Raw genomic sequence first — 20,604 nt, forward strand, 5'->3', positions numbered from 1 at the left:
AATAACAATTCAGAAAACATTATAACAAGTCAGAAAACACAATGACAAATTCGAAAACAAAATAACAAAGTCAGAAAACACAACGACAAATCAGACAAACCGGAAGAGGTAGGTATAGTTTGAGACAGACAAAAGGGAGAAAAAAAAAGTTTGGCAAAAGGTGGGCTCGAACCCGGGTCGGTCGCGTCAAAAAGCCAACAACGCGCGCTTATCCATCTGCGCCACTGGAGCTGACGTTTTACAGCCACTTTTAACTAAATGTAAATATACACTCCGTATCTTTTATTCCATAGTAAGGGCAATTCATACAATACATTTAAACTGAGCTACTTTAATACCATCTCCGAACTTTCTACCACGACTCTGCTGTTCTTCGGCTGGTTCTTCTCTGTATACGTTGATTGACAGATGTCTCGTCCAGTCAGCGGTGAGTAATCCCAAACCAATGACGCTGTCTCAAACTATACCTACCTCTTCCGGTTTGTCTGAGTTGTTAATTTGTTTTCGGATTTGTCATCGTGTTTTCTGACTTGGTTATTTTGTTTTCTGAATTATTACTTTGTTTTTTAGACTTGCATTTGCGTTTGTAATTTGTTATTTTGTTTTCAGAATTGTGATTTGTTTAGCACTTCTCTGCCACCGTACATTTGTAAGTCGCTTTGGATAAAAGCGTCCGCTAAATGACTAAACGTAAATATAGATGACTAGCGCCCGCCTACTATCGTCTGACTTTCAGCCAATCAATTTGGACTACTGCTACTTCATTAATATTCATGAGCTGAGTCTTCGCCATAGTAGAAATCGCTAGCGGGTCCGCTTTACGTTTTGTCAGAGATACTAACTACGTAAGTGCGCACTCTAAAGGGAAGCTGCAGTGTGCCAGCCCCCTCCTCACACTCATGTTTATGAGCTTTGACAGCTGTGTCTTGTCTCTTGCGCAAACTCTGGACTTCGAGCCCGAATCCCTCAACCTTTATCTTCAACTATCTCGAGCTTTCTTATCACGTCGTGTCGCTCTTCGGGCCAACCCCTATCGGACCTTGAGCAGACCTAACTCATTTTTTGTTCTTTTTTCTACCCCCTCCCTCTCTAACTGTGAAACATGACATTAAATTCTAATAAAAACGAACCTGCTGTCATTCTGGAGCGTGTGAACAGCGCGCGAACGGCTCTCTCAGATCTCTATCTGGAACAGCTGCTGCAGAATAAACCCAAGTCAGACAAGGTAAGAGGATTCGCTGAACCCACTGATCTCACGATTACTCACGTTTCCTTATTTCAGCATTTACATTTGACAGTCGGATGTTGACAGTGTGTGTCGATAGTTTTTGATCAGGGTCACCGATAGAGCTTCTCATGGACGATAAAGATGTTCTGGTCCAGACTGGTGCAGCCCGGTTTGAGATCAGCATCACACTGCCGCCCAGAACAACTTTCCTCGGCATACCATTAGATATTTTGACGGTTTTAGGTCAAATAGTTTGCAACGTAACTAGAATTAATTTCACTCGCATATAAAGGCGTCGAATAGATTATCGAATATTATTTTGGCACGACGAATCGTCGTGACGTCATGGTAGTGGGGAAAACGGTTCTTTCGAACAGGATAATGATTCAGTGATTCTTTTATCAAATGGTGCCTTTTATGAGATCTATTCTAAAAAAAAAAAACTATGGTTACACTTTATTTTAAGGTGTCCTTGTTGCAGTGTAATTATACATTTAGGTACTGAGTAATATTAATTAACTACATGTACTACTCTATGGTTAGGGTTAGGATTAGAGTTACTTGCTTGTAATTATGCATAATTAGTTGTTATTATTATACGAGTAATTACATGTAAGGACACCTTAAAATAAAGTGTTACCAAAACTATGAAACTGTAGCACGTTTGCTATTTATTACCCCGTTTTCCTCAATTAACTTTTGTTAGTGTTTTGTTGTGATTCCACTGTCCTTGTAGTCCATGTGAGGGAAATCTTCAATACAATTGTGTCATAAATGTTTTTAAACAAGATATAGCTAAATATATACACAATCAAGTCATAACTATATTTCCAGTTAGTTGTATGTGTGTCACTTTTTGTGTGTTGCTGTTAAAGCAACTTTCGTCCTATCAGTCAAATCCTCTGGAGAATCGCTTAGTGAACCGACTCTGAATCACTGACGAGAAATGAATCGTTTACATGACGGCTGTGTGCGCGTGGTTTCTCGCTGAAACAAAAAATATATAATTTATATTTATTAGTATTTAATTTAATGTGGTGGGGATTTTTTTTTCAGTCTGTGCCTGGAAAATATTATTTTACTCTAAGATAATTTAATAGAAGCCGATTCTACTTTTTGCTGATGTCATACTAAAATAGCTTGTCATCCCACACATACTAATTTAAGCAAATAAAACAAAATACCAGAAACTTCTCAATTTAATTATTTTCCTTCCTTGGAAAAACGATTGAGACATTGACGAGATCTCAACTAACATTCTTATAAGCTGTTAGAGATAAGAATCACATCATGTTCGCCTAGAAGCCTGTATAACTATAATGATAATTGAATTAGTCAATGTTTCAGATTCACATGTTGACTCATCGTTATCAATATCTCTGCTCTATTCGCTTTTATGGGTTAATGTCGTTAACTCCTTTTCCTTGTGTTACCAGCAGTACACGGGACATTATGTTCAAACATGGTAAAGACATTTCCAGTTGTGAAGTAACAAGGTTAATGATTGCTTCCTGAGATAAACACATTGATGAGGAGGCGATAGTATTCTGTAGCAAAGATAGGATTAGTGGCAGGAGGCACAATAGACATGTTAACTCTGGTTTGCCATAAGAAGTCACATTTCTAGTTAATCTTCTTGGTCAATTGTGATGTCTAATGGTTTGAGGGAGACCATTGAAAAGCGTGAACAAATCCTTATTATTATTATTATTATTATTATTCTGACGTTTAAGACTGTCTCTGGACCTCTCTAGCTGAAAAATGTTGCACATATTCCTTTAATTCTCTTAAAATCTAAACATATATAGGCATATATACTTTTTTTTTTTTTTTAAATAGATATACTGATGAAACCATAGCCAATAAATATTTTTATGCAATACCAACGTGATGGTTGATATTATAAATCAATTCTAAAATCTAATGTTCCAATGTGTAAGCTCCAATGTCTTGATTTTATCTGCTTCCATTATTAGTCAGTTCAGTCCAGTGTTAATATTGGCCGATAACTTTATGGTCAATATTAGAGGTCGACCGATGTATCGGTTTTGCCGATTAATCGGCACCGATAGTTTTTTGCTGGAACTATCGGTTATCGGCAAAAATCCATGCCGATAGTTTTCCGGGTTGCATCCGTTGCTGGAACGGCTGACAAGGGTCTGCTGTCACTACACAGTGCGAGAGCGGCCTCTAGTGGTTGAAATCACTGACAGCACGTGCTATTTGTTTAGACACATGATAATGCACACTGAACAGAGCGGGAAACTTCAGACGCGGATTTAAATGCAGCCGACAGAAAATCCTGCCGCGCAACAGAGCGCCATTCACATCGTTTTCCTTTAAATTACATTATATTGGTCCCGAATTGTTGTTAATGCTTCATTTATAGAGCTATAATATAGATCGCGCTTTCTCTTTCCGTTTGCTCCGTTTTTTAAACACCAAACTTCAAACTCATCCATGCCTCATTGTTCGTTCATTCTTGAAGTAAACTTGTGTCCGTTTGGTGATTAAATAAACTGTTTTAGACCGCTGCTCGAATTGAACGCGACGCGTCCGGAGTGTGTGTGATACTGGCGAGTTCTCCTAGACTCAGCGCTGCGCTTTTATTTTGATAAGATAATCATCAAGTGTTCAAGAATAGAAGAAGTTAAAGTGTGAAAGTATACATACAATATCCATATGTATATCATTTTAATGCTATAGCCTTTGTGTATATATTTAAAGATGTGCATCTTTAAGCATGAAATGGTAACACTTTAAAATAAGAGCCCATTTGTAACATTAAGATTAATGAAAGCTGTGTAATGAAAGTATTGTTCCTTGTTAGAGTGTGTTAATTTAAACATTTTTATTATTATTATTACTACTACTACTACTGCTAGTATGGTTCAGTACTGTTTTTTTAATAAAGCATTATTTTAGTTTTTGTTCAGTATCCATTTTAAAAACTATCGGTTAATTAATCGGTATCGGCCAGTGTGGTCCAACCTAGCTATCGTTATCAGCAAAATCCACTATCGGTCGACCTCTAATGTATTGTCAACTGGAAAGCCTATTACACTGAGGTCACATCTAGGGATTTTCAGATTTGAGCCTGTAACTAGCAATGAGAATCATGAAGACAATCACTTAATCCATCATCTCATTCGAATACTAGACCTACTACCTGCAGAATACTAAGGTTTTCAAGATTGCTGACAGGAGTGCTTCACTAGTCAGACTGAAAAGCACAAGCTTTCTATAAAAAGAAGCCATCATTTTCTCTGCAGATAAAGGGGGAGAGTCTGGAGAACAGTTTGGAGCTGCTTGCGTATAACACAGTGTCCCTGCATTGTGTTTGCTTTAGATAAAAGGACAAGACATGTAGTTCCCTGTTCACACACATGGCTGATTGTAAGCACATTGACTGTAGCACATGTAAATGTACCATCACAAAAATCATGCAAGCAAATAAAGTTTTAAAGAATATCATAATGTTGTTGGTTATATTATTGGTCCCACTTTATATTCGGTGGCCTTAACTACTGTGCACTTCAAAATAAGTACTTATTGTGTTCATATTGTATTGCAAAACACTTTTGCTGCTACTGAGGTGGGATACGGGTAAGGTTAGGGACTGGTTTGGTGGTATGGGTAGGTTTAAGGGTTGGTTAAGGTGTAAGGAATGGGTCAACAGTGTAATTATAAATGTAATTACAGATGCATGTTTTTTTTTAATATAAGTACAATGTAAGACATGAATGTACACAATAAGTGCATTGTATCAAATGATTAATTTAAATGTAAGTACATGGGAGATAATAAAGTTTATTGCACCATATGCATTTTGCAACGCTGCAAGCAATCAAGCGGTATATAGTGTATATATTATAGTATATGTATGTGAATATGCGAGTATATGTATGTGAATAAAGTTGGACATAATTATTTATTCAACTTTATAGAGAGCTGGGTGATAATATAGCTACATGAAAAATGACTAAATAAAAAATCAGGCAGCTGAGATATATATCAATTAAAGTTTATTTGTATAGCGCTTTTCACGATACAAATCGTTGCAAAGCAGCTTTACAGAAAATTAAGTTTCTACAATATATTTAGTAGTAGCTTCTCAGTGGTGACTATGTCAGTTAATGTGCATATGGGAGAAATGTACGGAAAAATCAGTTAAAGACGTAATCAAACAGACGATGAACACTATTAACAGCAATTATTATATGTTGCAATCAAACTTATAGCAACATTTGGTAGTTCTGTATGTTGTTAATTATTGAATTGTTGGATATAATATATTATATTTAATACAGTTTACATTTGTGTGATGTTATAAACGATCACACAGTCAAGATTTGCTATATAGTATAACAGCTAAAAATAAATAACGGTGGTAAAATCACTGTAATGTTCACTGTTGTGGCCTATGGCATATTTAAAACTGTGACAGCGGTAATATGATAAAAGAAACCAAATGCCACAATTTTCAGTATTACAAGGCTGTAACCATGTCATGAACATTGAAGGTGACCAAACTTGTTTTTTTTTGTTTTGTTTTTTTTAAAGGGGTGGTTCACTGGGTTTTCTCTAGGCTTGATTGTGTTTATGGGGTGCAGTCTAACATGTGTTAATGCTTCGTTTAAAAAAAAAAAAAACGCTTTATTTTTCACATAATTTACCTTTATTCATTCCACACCGCTCTGTCCCTTCTCTGAGAAACGCGCTGATCTTTTCCTGTTTTTATGAAGCCCCACCCTCAGAAATAGGCAATGGGCTCTGATTGGTTAGCTAGCCCAGTGTGTTGTGATTGGCTAAACCGCCTCTAGTGCGCGTCTAACCGTCCCGCTCCTCTCCTCAGCGGCATGTGCTCTGGTTGTATTGTAAACAAAGGCGTCGTTAATATCGCTTATCATTTTGAGCCCGATTGAGAAGCAGAGGATATTATTGAAGATGATCGTGCAGAACCTGTGCAAACACGGCTTTTAATGGTAGGCCTATGTTTTTTGTTTGTTGTTGTCTCATACTTTTAGATACGCTGTTGTGCTTATGTTAGCTTTTAATATATGCTTTTATCCTGATTAAAGCTTTAATACAGTACAGCAACCACATGCACGTCCATGTTTAATGCTCATAGCTATGTGAAAATAAGAGTATAATTGGAACAATTCATTGTCGTAGCTAAGCTGAATGAAAGAGAGATGCAGAGTGTGTGCAGAGCAGGGGGATGCGAGGAACAGTATTAAGAACTGCTGCTTTTGAACACTGATTTTGAAACTTGTGAATCCATTAGAATCGTTAGAAGACAGAATCGCGATTCATATATGAATAAAGCCTCTTAACTTAACTTAAGATCCATGGTCCAACGGAAAGGGCCGGTTATAATACATGTTGTTGAACTGCCAAAGTATAAAACCATGCTGTTATTTTTGCTAAAAATTATTAAATGAGGAATAGCTATGGGGTAAAGTGTGCCAGTGGCTCGAATAATAGTGATAGTAAGCTTTGCATCCAAAAGCACTGTTTTCAAATTATTATAAACTTTTTCTGGCTAGTTTACCAAATTCATTCATTGTGCAGTAAAACATATACATTGGAGTGGGACTGCATTTTTTTTTCTTCTAATTTTGTTTTATTGTATTTTTTATTGCTCAGTAATGTCACTCAGTGAGGAAAAGATCTTTCGCTAATTCCATTTAAGCATTTTTATTGTGCTTTTCCTTATTTAGAGGACAACTTGAAAGGACAGCTCACCCCCATCAACATTCACTCACCTTCATGTATGGTGTTGCGATATTGCGTTTATCGCGACAGCCCTAACTGCTGCTCTCTAGGCCCACTGCTGTATCTGTAAAAGCAGATGATTGACAACCCGAGCATCTCTGTCATATTTTGCTCATAAATAATGCTTGCAGTTACCAGATTTACCCTGGCCTGGTAACCCTATAATTATAGCATGAAAGTAACAACCAACAAGATATGAAGAGTTCATTTGCAAAAACCGATAAATAACCGATAAAATGTATTCATTTATTTTTCAGAAATCATGTTTTTTTTTATTGCGCATTCCAAGTAATATCAATCAAACTGCAGTTGGGTTGTTTTGATTAAGTAATAATAACTTAAACAAATACAGGTAATTTACAAAATTAAAGTTCATTGAAAGTATGTTTTTTTTTACATATTAAAAGTTTGTTTTATAGCAAAAGCAGATAACGCCAACAGTCGTTTTTTGACAAAAGCAGATAACTGCACATTTCATGTTTTAGAGTAAAAAAAACAAACACTTGTTTAATCTTTGTAATCTCCTCAGATGATAATGTAGATGCCTGACAAACGTTGTTGTTGTTGTGATCATAAACTGTATGGATGTGATTACACACAATACACGGAGCTTTTCCCTCACCATTGATTCAGTGAAAACGTTTCAGCTTTTATTCTCCTTTTTCACCCTGAAGAAGATATCACAGGTTCATCAAGTTCGTCGAAATGATCCATTCTGGATCACTTTTAGTCAACTTTGACGAAACTCCTCTCAGCTATAGCGTCTTTTCAAAGTGAAAGTAGCCTTGTCACCTGACCTGAATACAGCGTGCTGATTCGCTAAAATGGACTTATCGGCTTCTGTTCAAAAACATCAAGGGCGCTTGTCGGCTTCTGCAGTAAAACGTGAACTCGCGATGCCTTGAAAGTGGACAAAACCAGCTTTTTTGACAAAACGTGTTTAGGGTTCAGATCGCGCTATACCTGACAAACGTTGTTGTTGTTGTGATCATAAACTGTATGGATGTGATTACACACAATACACGGAGCTTTTCCCTCACCATTGGTTCAGTGAAAACGTTTCAGCTTTTATTCTCCTTTTTCACCCTGAAGAAGATATCACGGGTTCATCAAGTTCGTCGAAATGATCCATTCTGGATCACTTTTAGTCAACTTTGACGAAACTCCTCTCAGCTATAGCGTCTTTTCAAAGTGAAAGTAGCCTTGTCACCTGACCTGAATACAGCGTGCTGATTCGCTAAAATGGACTTATCGGCTTCTGTTCAAAAACATCAAGGGCGCTTGTCGGCTTCTGCAGTAAAACGTGAACTCGCGATGCCTTGAAAGTGGACAAAACCAGCTTTTTTGACAAAACGTGTTTAGGGTTCAGATCGCGCTATATGTGGAGAATAATGCACGATAATCAGCTCATTTTTTTAAAAAGCGGCGTTTATCGGTTTTTGCAAATGAACTCTTCATATGTTCTCACACTCTGTGGACTCTTAAAAAATAAATAAAATAACTACAAGATGAGCTAAAAGTGCTGTCCTACATCCCTTATTGTATTTAGAAGTGTAGTAGTTTAATAGTTTGTAATAATGTCAGCTGCAAAAAACTATTCACCCTATTCATTGTAGATTTTTCACTGCGCTTTCTAGGCCTAGTAAATGACAAAAGAAAGTTTGTGTTGGTGCTAAATCTGACCATATACGTATGAACAAAAATTGAACAAATACTAATAATTAAGCCGCTTTATACATTTCAGACTGAAATTCGATTTTAAATCACTAATAAAAAGTTGGATAAATAAAAAAAAACAATACTGGTAGTATCAATCAAACCATTTCTGTAACACTCTTTCTCCATAAGAACTTATGCATTGGACCACTCAATTTAACATATTATTAAATAAAAGGTACCATTACTACTTTCTGAGGACGTTTGTTTAGTCATGTCAGTTGAAATCAAGCCCCCTCATCAGACAACATAACCATGCCAACCAGTTCCCAGCATTGCAGGATTTAATGAAGTGTTAAGATGTAACCGTTTAATCGTTAACCCAGGACAGATGTCCACACTGACTCTTTAATTCTAATCCTTTATCATACCGTTTTATTTTATACCTACAAACCAAAAAATAACACGTTTACAAAATCATGTATGATTCCTCCCTAATATCTTGTCTAAGATATATGAATTCAGCTAATACAAAACTAATTATTGGGATTCCTGTAATACAGATCTTAACGTGCTCCATGTTTGCATTCCCAGGCTGCTATGCAGACTTACGACTGCAAAGGACAGGAAGTCTTCTCCAACGGCAGCGCTGGCCATATGAACGGCAAAGACACGGGCAGGATGCGAGAAGTGGCCTTTGAGAAGAACCCCTCTGAGCCACTGGTATAAACGTTTTATGTAATTTATGCATTTCATTTAATGTTTCAAAATGACAAATTCAAATGAGTTTTTTTAACATACAAAGAACAATAGAATTAAACTCATTGGAGTCATTCAATTATTTGAAAGTAAAGATTCATCCAAACATTTTAAACGATGTCTAATTTACTTGTGTCATTCAAATGAGTATTAAGAAGACGTCTAGTCTAAATTTGTGTTTTGTGTGTTCAGGGTGTAACTCTTAAGCTGAATGAAAGACAGAGGTGTACAGTAGCGAGAATATTGCATGGAGGGATGATACACAGACAAGGTTGGTTTGCGAATAATAATCAGTTTCCATACAGCTCAATGAATAATTGCTAATGACAAACCTTTTATTTATTTTTTAACAGGTTCTTTACATGAAGGTGATGAAATCGCAGAGATTAATGGGAAAAGTGTTGCTAATCAAAGTGTAGACCAGCTACAGAAGATTCTGGTGGGTTGTGTTCTCATTTGTGGACACACACTTTGCAGTGTCTTATGAGAATAGTACATTTTAGCATACTTTTAAAAAGAGCTTTTATTATTAATAAAATATACTTTAAAAGAATATACTTAAATGCGAACTGAATTTTATATTTTTGGACAATTAATGGCATGTTATTTAAAAAATAAATGAAAATGTATAAATCTTATCTTAAATGCAATTAGTTTAGTGTAAGACTGCTTTCTTGGCAGCATTCACACATTGAAAAGCATTCATTAAAGGGATAGTTCACCCAAAAATGATTTTTAACTCAAACCGTTGCAGTCTTATCAGTCTTATGATGGCAGTCAATGGGCTCCACGACTTTGAGAGTAAACAAAACATACACAGACAAAACCAAATTAAACCCTGCGGCTCGTGACAATACATTGAGGTCTTAAGACACGAAACGATCAGTCTGTGCAAGAAACTGAACAGTATTTATATAATTGTTTACCTCTGATCCACCGCAATGTCTGAGCGTGTTCACAACATCCGGCGCGTGACGCGTGTACGTGCTCTGGCATAGTAGACATAGATATATATATATAAGTAGATGCCTCATTAGTGACTGTTTCTATGGGCCGCGATACGTTCCAAAATGGCGGATGCGTCAATGTATCTGGAGCAGTCAAATAGGGCATCTATACATATCTATGATAGTAGACGCATGTGCGGAAGCGATCTGTCGCGCGTATACGTCTCTCATTATTTACACAGTGCAGAGAGATTGCGGAAGTGTTCACTGGCACTGCGATGATCTAAAGATATTTAGAAGTAGAGGTCATCACAATGGAAGACGATTTTGATGTATCATCAGACAACGTGGAATTTTTTGCCTATCCGTATTTATTTGACGTCATGCGCCGGATGTTGTGAACACGCTCAGGACAGTTGGACATTGTGGTGGATCAGAGGTAAAAAATGATATAAATACTGCTCAGTTTCTTGCACAGACCGATCGTTTCATGTGTTAAGACCTCAATGTATCGTCACGAGCCGCAGGGTTTAATTTGGTTTTGTCTGAGTATGTTTTTTTTACTCTCAAAGCCGTGGAACCCATTGACTGCCATTATAAGACTGATAGACTGCAACGGTTTGAGTTAAAAATCTTCGTTTGTGTTCTACTGAAGAAACAAAGTCACTTACATCCTGGATGCCCTGGGGGTAAGCAGATAAACATCTAATTTTCATTTTTGGGTGAACTATCCCTTTAATTGGCTAAAATAAATCTTAATGTCATTTCTATTTAAACGTGTGTGTGTCATGTATTTAAATATACGTGTCTTTACACTTGACAGCATGACAAAATTCTACATGCACTGTTTTAATGTCACATTGTGTTGTATCATACGTGATAGTATACAACGAAATGGTAGAATCTCAGGAAAACTACAGAGAATTGCCTGGGTCATATTTCATCCTAAAATCTAAAGAAAAATTAAGAAATTAAATTTAACATTTTGTTTTGTTAATACGAAGCATGAATGAAGTATACATAATGATAATGACGGAGGATTTTCATGACTGCCTTAGATTATTGAGAATGGCATATACTGTATCTGTGTTATGCTAATTCGAATTTGGCATGAAGATGAAGCTTCAGTTCAAGTTTCTGTTGTGTAACTACTTTATTCAAAGCTGAACTTTAAATTCTGGGTAGCTTGAGGTTTGATTAGCTATAGTTTCAAAGCAGCTCCCTGAGCACTGGCACTCCAAGATGTTTCTGTGGTTGTCTTGCCTTTGATTGAATGTTGTTGGATGCTGTTCAACATTACAGAAAGACACAAATGGTGTTGTCACATTGAAAATCATCCCCAATCAGCAAAGTCGCCCCATGGCATGTGAGGTGAGTAAAAAATGTAAAATAAACAAATAGCGAAACCAGTGTCACATCTTACCAGTTTCTTGCTTTTATAATTATTGATCCCAGCCTACTCAACCCGCTTTTTCCTTTGATCAGTAAATACACACTTAAATGTTATCACTTCTTTCTTTGTCTGTCTATCCTGTATTCTTGGTTAAATTAAGGTTTGGTGTTTATCATGGGAATGGGAAACTGATTGAAAGACACAGGTGACTATTTAAAGCATCAATAGCAGATAACTACACTTACTCTTCTCATTAGATGAAGTAACTACAAACTTTCTTCTTCCATCTGCTGGTCACACAGCATCAAACTGAACTACAGTTGATTAAAACGTATTGATGTTGTGTAGAGCAGTGGCAGTCCTCATTCACCATGTACAAGTAACCATTGTGCTGCTGTAAAGTTTGAACATGTAGGTCCATCTAGAGCTTTTCTTACCATTTTTAGCCTGTAACTAGTTCTAGCTGTAGATATTGTCACTAATCAATCAATCTATCTATCTATCTATCTATCTATCTATCTATCTATCTAAAGAGTAGTTTAAGCAAAAATGAATTTATCACATGAAGGGATTTTTTTTTTGAAGATGCTAGTTACAGCTTCTACAGTAAGTAAGAAAGATAATATATATTAAATATTTAATGCACTGAATGCTTACAGTGCATTCAGGCTATACATTTTTTTTTACCAGTATGTGTGTTCCTTGAGAACTGAACCCACAACCTTTTGCGCTGCTAACACAATGCTCTACCACTGAGCCACAGTGCATTATGAAGTGCATACAATGGTTTTATGAGGGAGTAATGTTTTTCAAATAATGTTTTTGCAGACGTATATGAGAGCACAATTCGACTATGACCCTGCCAAAGATGAACTTATCCCATGCAAAGAAGCTGGCCTGAAATTCCAAACGGGTGACATTATTCAAATTATCAATAAGACGGATCCAAACTGGTGGCAAGGGAAGGTGGACAACTCCTCCACAGACTTCGCAGGACTCCTCCCTTCCCCAGAGCTTCAGGAATGGTACGTTCTGAGATGCATTCTTTTTTTTTGGGGCCCCACTTTATATTAAGTGGCCTTAACTACTATGTACTTACATCAACAATTAAGTACAATGTACTTATTGTGTTCATACTGTATTGCAAAACACTTTTGCTGCTATTGAGGTGGGATATGGGTAAGGTTAGGGACAGGTTTGTTGGTATGGGTAGGTGTAAGGGATGGGTCAACTGTGTAATTATAGTTATATATTACAGAAATGAATTACAGATGTAATTACATGCAGGTATTTTTTAAACATAATTACAATGTAAAAACATGTATGTACACAATAAGTGCATTGTACCAAATTATTAATTTAAATGTAAGTACATAGTAGTTAAGGCCACTTAATATAAAGTGGGTCCTTTTTTTGTATATTTGGTGACAGATTGACTTTCTTTGAAGTTATGGAGAGATTAGTAATGTACATGTACGATCTCCCTGTCTTCCACAAGTTAAACATTTCTTCTTCTTCTTTTCAGGCGAGTAGCAAGCAAAAGCAAAGCAACACGGGAAGCCAGTCAGTCCTGCAGTCCTTTTGGCAAGAAGAAGAAATGCAAAGACAGGTGTAAGGGATGGGTCAACTGTGTAATTATAGTTATATATTACAGAAATTAATTACAGATGTAATTACATGCAGGTATTTTTTAAACATACTTACAATGTAAAAACATGTATGTACACAATAAGTGCATTGTACCAAATTATTAATTTAAATGTAAGTACATAGTAGTTAAGGCCACTTAATATAAAGTGGGTCCTTTTTTTGTATATTTGGTGACAGATTGACTTTCTTTGAAGTTATGGAGAGATTAGTAATGTACATGTACGATCTCCCTGTCTTCCACAAGTTAAACATTTCTTCTTCTTCTTTTCAGGCGAGTAGCAAGCAAAAGCAAAGCAACACGGGAAGCCAGTCAGTCCTGCAGTCCTTTTGGCAAGAAGAAGAAATGCAAAGACAAATACCTTGCCAAACACAGCTCAAGTAAGTGAAGCTCACCTCTGTAGCATTTCTAAGGCCTGCATGTGATTTCATATCACATGCAGTGCATATTTATTTTGAGAAAATCCTCTAATAACAATCTTTTGAAAAATGGGCTTACATACATACATATACTTTTGGTTTGTGTTCAGTTCCATGTAGATTAATTACTTTTTGGATGTAAAGGTGACACTTCTACCAGTGAAGATTAGATTTCACAATGATGAGTTGTAATAATTCTCAAATGTCACCTCCCAATAACCAGTTTATGGCTGTAATTAAAAAACAAAACACTCAATGTAGTAACCCAGTATGAAGCACAAACGGTGTCTGTGTTAAAGTGCAACATGTGTCTGCTGTTGTAGAAGCAGGCCTTAGACAGGTGCCCTTGTCATGCATTAACTAAAGAATTTGTGTTTCTTCCTTAGTCTTTGACCAGCTTGATGTAATATCCTATGAGGAGGTAGTGAGACTACCTGCATTCAACAGAAAAACTCTGGTTCTCATTGGTAAGCATCGCCATAGCTATCTTAGACATAGCTCAGACCAGCAGGGAATCTTTGGGAATGGAAGATTTATTAGAGCACAGATCATTATGGACAGCACAGACTGTGATCATGTCTTTCCACAGTTACTAACATTGTAAATCTAGCCAAAGTTTTTTACATTGTAATTTAAAAATAAATAAATTGAGGGTGTGACCATATAATTCTCTCTTCTGACAACCACAATCCAACTGTCTATATTTGTTTTTCTTTTAAAAAGGCATAGAAGTACTATCGTGGATTGTTTTTTTTTACTATGGACCTTTTTCACATGTCCTAGTTTCTCAGCAGCAGAAGTCATCATAGTTGGGTAAACTTCTAAAGCAGTGAACATGAGACTACATCATATATATTGCTTCATGATGTGTGTTTTCATGGCTTTCAAAGAGAGGGGAAAAAAATAGATAAAAGCAATAGATTAATAACAGCATATATATATGAACTTGGCAGGATTTACAATGCTGATGACCATTAAAATGTGCCATCACAATTTGTGAAAAGGCTCCATTGGAGCAAATGGGAATGCAAAAATATATATTTGTTGTCATTTGTGTCAGACGTTTACCCAACTATGACAACTTCCGCTTCGGCACACAATGGAAATATGAAAAAGAGTCCCTTGATAAAATGTAGATCACACAGATCCACAACGATGATCTTAATAATTGAAAATGCACAGTTAATTGGAAGTGTACAGGCTAAAATGTGTTATTTATTTAAAGGTGCACCTGGAGTTGGAAGGAGCCATATTAAAAATTCACTGCTGAGTAAATATCCTGAGAAGTTTGCTTACCCAGCACCACGTATGTACCGTCCAGCTGCATGCCTTCTCTTATTCATTTCTTAAAGGTCCCCTGAAATGCTTAGAAACATGCAGCGTTACTCTGTGTTGACGTCATTTTAACTGAAACAGGAAGACAGGGCGGTCATGGCTTTCAAAGAGAGGGGAAAAAAATAGATAAAAGCAATAGATTAATAACAGCATATATATATGTACTTGGCAGGATTTACAATGCTGATGACCATTAAAATGTGCCATCACAATTTGTGAAAAGGCTCCATTGGAGCAAATGGGAATGCAAAAATATATATTTGTTGTCATTTGTGTCAGGCGTTTACCCAACTATGACAACTTCCGCTTCTGCACACAATGGAAATATGAAAAAGAGTCCCTTGATAAAATGTAGATCCACAGATCCACAACGATGATCTTAATAATTGAAAATGCACAGTTAATTAGAAGTGTACAGGCTAAAATGTGTTATTTATTTAAAGGTGCACCTGGAGTTGGAAGGAGCCATATTAAAAATTCACTGCTGAGTAAATATCCTGAGAAGTTTGCTTACCCAGCACCACGTATGTACCGTCCAGCTGCATGCCTTCTCTTATTCATTTCTTAAAGGTCCCCTGAAATGCTTAGAAACATGCAGCGTTACTCTGTGTTGACGTCATTTTAACTGAAACAGGAAGACAGGGCGGGACATATCAAGCAGCCCCGCCCCTTTTTAAAATAGCCAATAGCGTTCGTTTATATCACAGCTTGGGCAAGAGCCGGTGAGCTCCGTAAAGCCGCATTTGACAGGGTATGCCAGCCACAATCTCATCCATATTGCTATAAAATATAGCATTCTGTGTAGAATTTTGTGGTCTGCGTCGACTCGCGCATGTGATCCGCTCCGTGCAATCGTGTCTCTGGACCGGAGCAGAGTGTGTGTGCGGTGCGGTGGTTAGCGGGACACAGCGCCAAACCAGACTTCTTTGTTTCCACATATTTACACTGTTTGAATCGTTCCCTGTCCCCTATATAGTGCACTACGTGCCATTCACTGTACAAAAAATACTAATTCTGTGGACAAGTGACCGATTTCAGCCGCGGCTTCAGCGTCTATTTTATAGTGTAGGGGGCGGGCACTTCGGATTCTAGAGAGCATTTGATTGGACAGAAAGTTTGATGAGAAGCTGAAGTACGATGTGACGTCAAAAAAATTGTTGAGCCGTTTTGGCGGAAGTGACGAACTGCAAGCGTTGAATGCTTATATCTTCTAAATGCGAATTTTGTCACTGTTTTGGAGGACACTGCCTTATAGATAACCTTATATTGATACACCCAAAAAACTTTAATTTTGATTTCATGGGGACTTTAACCATGAACTCTTCCACCTGTTTTTGAGAGTGTGACAGCCAAACTGAATTGTATGCTGTCTTAAATCTATGTGTACATAGTTTACCCAAATATTAAAATTCTGCCATTATTCATAACTTGTCAAGTTGACATGCTGCATCATTTTTAGTCCATTGCAAATTGCCGTTTGTGCACTATAAAGGCCCAGATGTACTTTTACAAAAACGATCAAATGTGACGTCATCTCATAAAGTTTGTTTAGAGTTTGTTATAGCTTGCCAGCTTTTGGAAACATCTCTGAGCTACCACTAGTTAACGTACTCATCTAAACGCCACATCCAGCAGTGCAGACGGTGTTCGCAAACAAGTAGCTACAGTAGAAAACCTTAGAAAAAAATCAATGTGAGGATATTGGGGGCTTTAAAGGGGGTTACAGTTTGTTTATTTCCCTTCCACTCCATTGATTTTCCATTGTTTTTCTGTGTAAACATGTTCTAGACTGACTTCTTTTAGTTCAACTTTTAAAAAACAAATTAACTAGCTTTTTGTATTGCAATTTTTATTTTTCATTTTTCCACTTAGATTATATTATCATCCTTAAAACAAGTTGCAGGTACTTGTTAAACAAAACTGCATAATATATTAAGACTATTAGATAAATCTTTTAGAGATCATTATTTTTTTTTATTATTTATAGATCATTTTTAGAGCTTAATTTAAGACATATTCTCTGAAAACAAGTGTTACAAAAATCTTATTTTGAGAATATGTACTAAAAGGCAAGACAAAATAATGAATCATAAAAATATACAATTTTTCTTTGTAGACACCACTAGACCCCAGAAGAAGGACGAGGAGAATGGCAAAGAATATTACTTTATTTCCAATGATGAAATGACCAAATGTATCATCGGGAATAAGTTACTTGAATACGGCAGTCACCAGGGACACATGTTCGGGACTAAGATCGAAACTGTCCACGAGATTCACGAACAAGGGAAAATCGCTGTGCTGGATGTGGAACCGCAGGTAATGACACACAGTCAAGTCAACCGTCATTAACATAGCATTTGATCCCTAGCATTGTGGAGATACATTCAATGAACTTTCCAGTGTCACTAAGTCTTGCTTTGACAATCAATGGCTTTCTGAACGCTTTGTTTTTTCCAGACGCTGAAAGTGCTCCGAACGGCAGAGCTCGCTCCTCTCGTGATGTTCGTTGCTCCTACAAACACTGCCAATCAGGTTAGAAACTGATTTATTCAAACTCGTTCATTTCTACTCATGCTTATGACCTGAAGGTTATAACGCAACAACCTTTCATGTTTACAATTTACTTTTCAGTCCGAGGCGGTGCAAAACATCCAGAAAGAATCCGACAGCATCCTCGGTGCATACCGCCACTTCTTCGACGAAATGCTCGTCAACAACGATGTAGATGAGAGTGTTAAGGGTGTGGAGGAGGCCATCGAGAGAGCCTCCTCAACCCCGCAGTGGGTACCGATCTCCTGGGTGTACTAAAACCCCAATCCCCGTTCTCCAGTCGCCCCTCCAAAAAAATCCCACTCACACAGTGCCCTGCCTAATACAGTCGTTATCAAGACAGTTTGCACATGAATAAGTGTTTTATAGAATGTTTGGCAAAAAAGCAATAAGTTTGTTCTTTTTGTTTAATATGCGAATGATTTTCAAATGACAGAGCGCTATAGCATTAAGCGATGACATTGTTAGCGATGCAAAAAGGACCTCTACTGTGATTCAAAATACCACTCAGTTCATTAAGTTCTGTTGGTTTTCGATCTTCCCTGAAGTTTCAGTGTGTGTGTGTGTGTGTTTTTTAAAGATTATTACATTAAAAAAAAAAACACGTTAAAAGCACAGGGAAATTGTATTAGTCAATATTTGAAAGCAGTCCTGAAATGTTCTTCATAATTATATATGGATTTACCTCAAGTCCTAATGTAAGGCACTTTTAAAAGAACTGAATAAACCTCTCCCTACACTCCAACTGCGACTCTCTTGTGTTAAAGTGTGGAAAACTGTTACTGCGACTAGCTACAGCATCTTTTTCACGTTTTAGCGCTGGCGTCTGTGATGAGCAGTTTCAGCTCTTGCATGGATGTTGGATTTGTGAAGGTTTTTGTGTAAACACGGTCTGTTGTTCTTGAAACACCAAACAATTGGGCGGATAATGTTACAGATGCTAGTGCGACGTTAAAAAGATGATATATACACATTTGTTTACTTCTTTCATTTGAACCTTTTAACCAATCATCAAAATGCACACTCGTGCTCAGTCTGGCCTTCAGTGTGCCTCAATATATTTCTCCTGATAATTTGCACACTGATATTTAATCACAGTGCTAGGTCTATTCTATTTAAAGCAGCACTATGTAACTTTTTCTGTATGTATATAATGAGCGAGTACATCATGAATTAATCTTCCAAACTGCGTTTTTTGTCTTATTCCGAATCACTACGGTACACTTATAATAAGTACTTATATTTGGACTATTGTAGCCTGGTCACCGATGTATTATACTAATAATGTTTCTGTCCTAAATTGTGAGTGACAGATTCACACATAACCTTTAATGCCCTTTAAACAGTTCAAGATCATGGTGAACTTCATCTTTCATCTAGTCTGACTAAAATACATAGCTAGTATGGTAAACAAACATTATGCTAAATATGACATTCATACACAAATGTGCACAAAACAGACCTTTGTACCCTGCATTCAGACGGACTGGGGCAATGTAACTACACTGCCCAATTTAAATTTCTTCATTTTTGTTTTGTAGTCACTGTAGTTCTTTTTTCCATTTGTCAATTGTTATAACCATAAATTCATGCATTTTATGTTTCCATGTAAGTGTTAGCATGCTGCTAAATTCATTATCTCTGTAAAATATTATATGTCTTTTAGTAAAAGTTTAATAACAATGGCGTTGCATTCCACTTTAGTTCAAATGAAAATTCGGGAAGAAGAGAACCAACACAAACTCTTCCATAGGGCAAGGAATTTGGGAAATATTAATTAGAGCAGTGGTTCCCAACCCTGGTCCTTGATGCACCCCAACACTGCACATTTTGCATGTCTCCTTTCTCTGACACACCAATTTCAGGTCTTGGAGTCTCTACGAATGAGCTGATGATCTGAATCAGGTGTGTCTGATTAAGGAGACATGCAAAACATGCAGTGTTGAGGTGCCTCCAGGACCAGGGTTGGGAACCACTGAATTAGAGTATGTTTACTGACCACTAGATGGCAGTATAAGATTGTGTTTAAGATAATAGAAGAATTAAGAGAGTGGAGAATGTAGTGTACTTGCTGAATTCAGATCCGCATACTAGCATATTACTCTATAAACATATCTTTATGTTTATTTCTGAAGCACTTCAGAAGTACCTTTTCTTACCTTTGCGGTGTAATTTGAGCCACAGCTATCTTTCTCCATTGATGCTTATTCAAAAGTAGCTACGTATTTGACTTTTTTACAAATATTTCATTATATTTAATGTTTAACTAGAAACCACCTCTTTTTTTTGTTTTTTAGGAGGGAGTTTAAAGAAATACACTGCATTTGTCAAACTCATATTTCATATAATATAAATTGTAAAAATTGTAATTGAATGTGACAAGCCATTTTCAGCAGATTAGTATATTTTTTTAATTTGCATACCCTTAATTTTAAACCCTCATCCTCTCCCAATTTTATTTATTTATTTGCTTACTTCTACGTTCTTGGATTTTTCATAAACATATCGTTTTTTACATTATTTTACAGAGTATTTAACCATCATAATAGATTATGCATTGAGTCATTGAGTGTCTCCGTTGACCCCTGGTGGAGAAAAAATAACATACAATTGCATGTTACATTTTATGACTATTGCCACCAGAGGGCCCTGCAGGATCCCTCTTAGAAATCTACATAAAGTAAATAAACTAAGGTGAAAAATGTTTTAACACTGCTTTATTACACTCTAAAAAATGCTGGGTTAAATACAACCCAGTGCTGGGTAAAATAGGGACAAACCCAGCAATTGGGCTGCTTTGACCCAGCGGTTGTTAAATGTTTAACCCAACCTTCTGGGTAGCAACCCAACCTTCTGGGTAGTAACCCAACCGCTGGGTCAAAACAACC

The 20,604-nt window shown here is 36.7% G+C and overlaps 1 protein-coding gene across 2 annotated transcripts; it reads left to right on the top strand.

The window, feature by feature from the left end:
* The first annotated feature begins 716 nt into the window (after positions 1-716).
* LOC107581898 (55 kDa erythrocyte membrane protein-like) lies at positions 717-18,840 on the top strand. 2 transcript variants are annotated; one of them, XM_016267575.1, is made up of 13 exons: positions 717-1,225; positions 9,257-9,385; positions 9,614-9,692; positions 9,775-9,860; positions 11,671-11,739; positions 12,590-12,786; positions 13,287-13,358; positions 13,755-13,789; positions 14,215-14,295; positions 15,054-15,134; positions 17,280-17,482; positions 17,624-17,698; positions 17,798-18,840. In XM_016267575.1, the coding sequence occupies exons 1-13, from the start codon at positions 1,103-1,105 to the stop codon at positions 17,972-17,974; spliced, it is 1,407 nt and encodes a 468-aa protein (XP_016123061.1). In that variant the 5' UTR covers positions 717-1,102; the 3' UTR covers positions 17,975-18,840. The 2 variants fall into 2 exon arrangements, with proteins under 2 accessions (XP_016123061.1, XP_016123062.1); XM_016267576.1 differs by lacking the exon at positions 13,287-13,358 and having other exon boundaries at positions 13,683-13,789; positions 17,798-18,839.
* Positions 18,841-20,604: the final 1,764 nt, after the last annotated feature.

The sequence above is a fragment of the Sinocyclocheilus grahami genome, unplaced genomic scaffold (assembly GCF_001515645.1).
Source record: "Sinocyclocheilus grahami isolate Dianchi unplaced genomic scaffold, SAMN03320097.WGS_v1.1 scaffold39.1, whole genome shotgun sequence".
In the NCBI taxonomy this organism is placed as follows: Eukaryota; Metazoa; Chordata; class Actinopteri; order Cypriniformes; family Cyprinidae; genus Sinocyclocheilus; species Sinocyclocheilus grahami.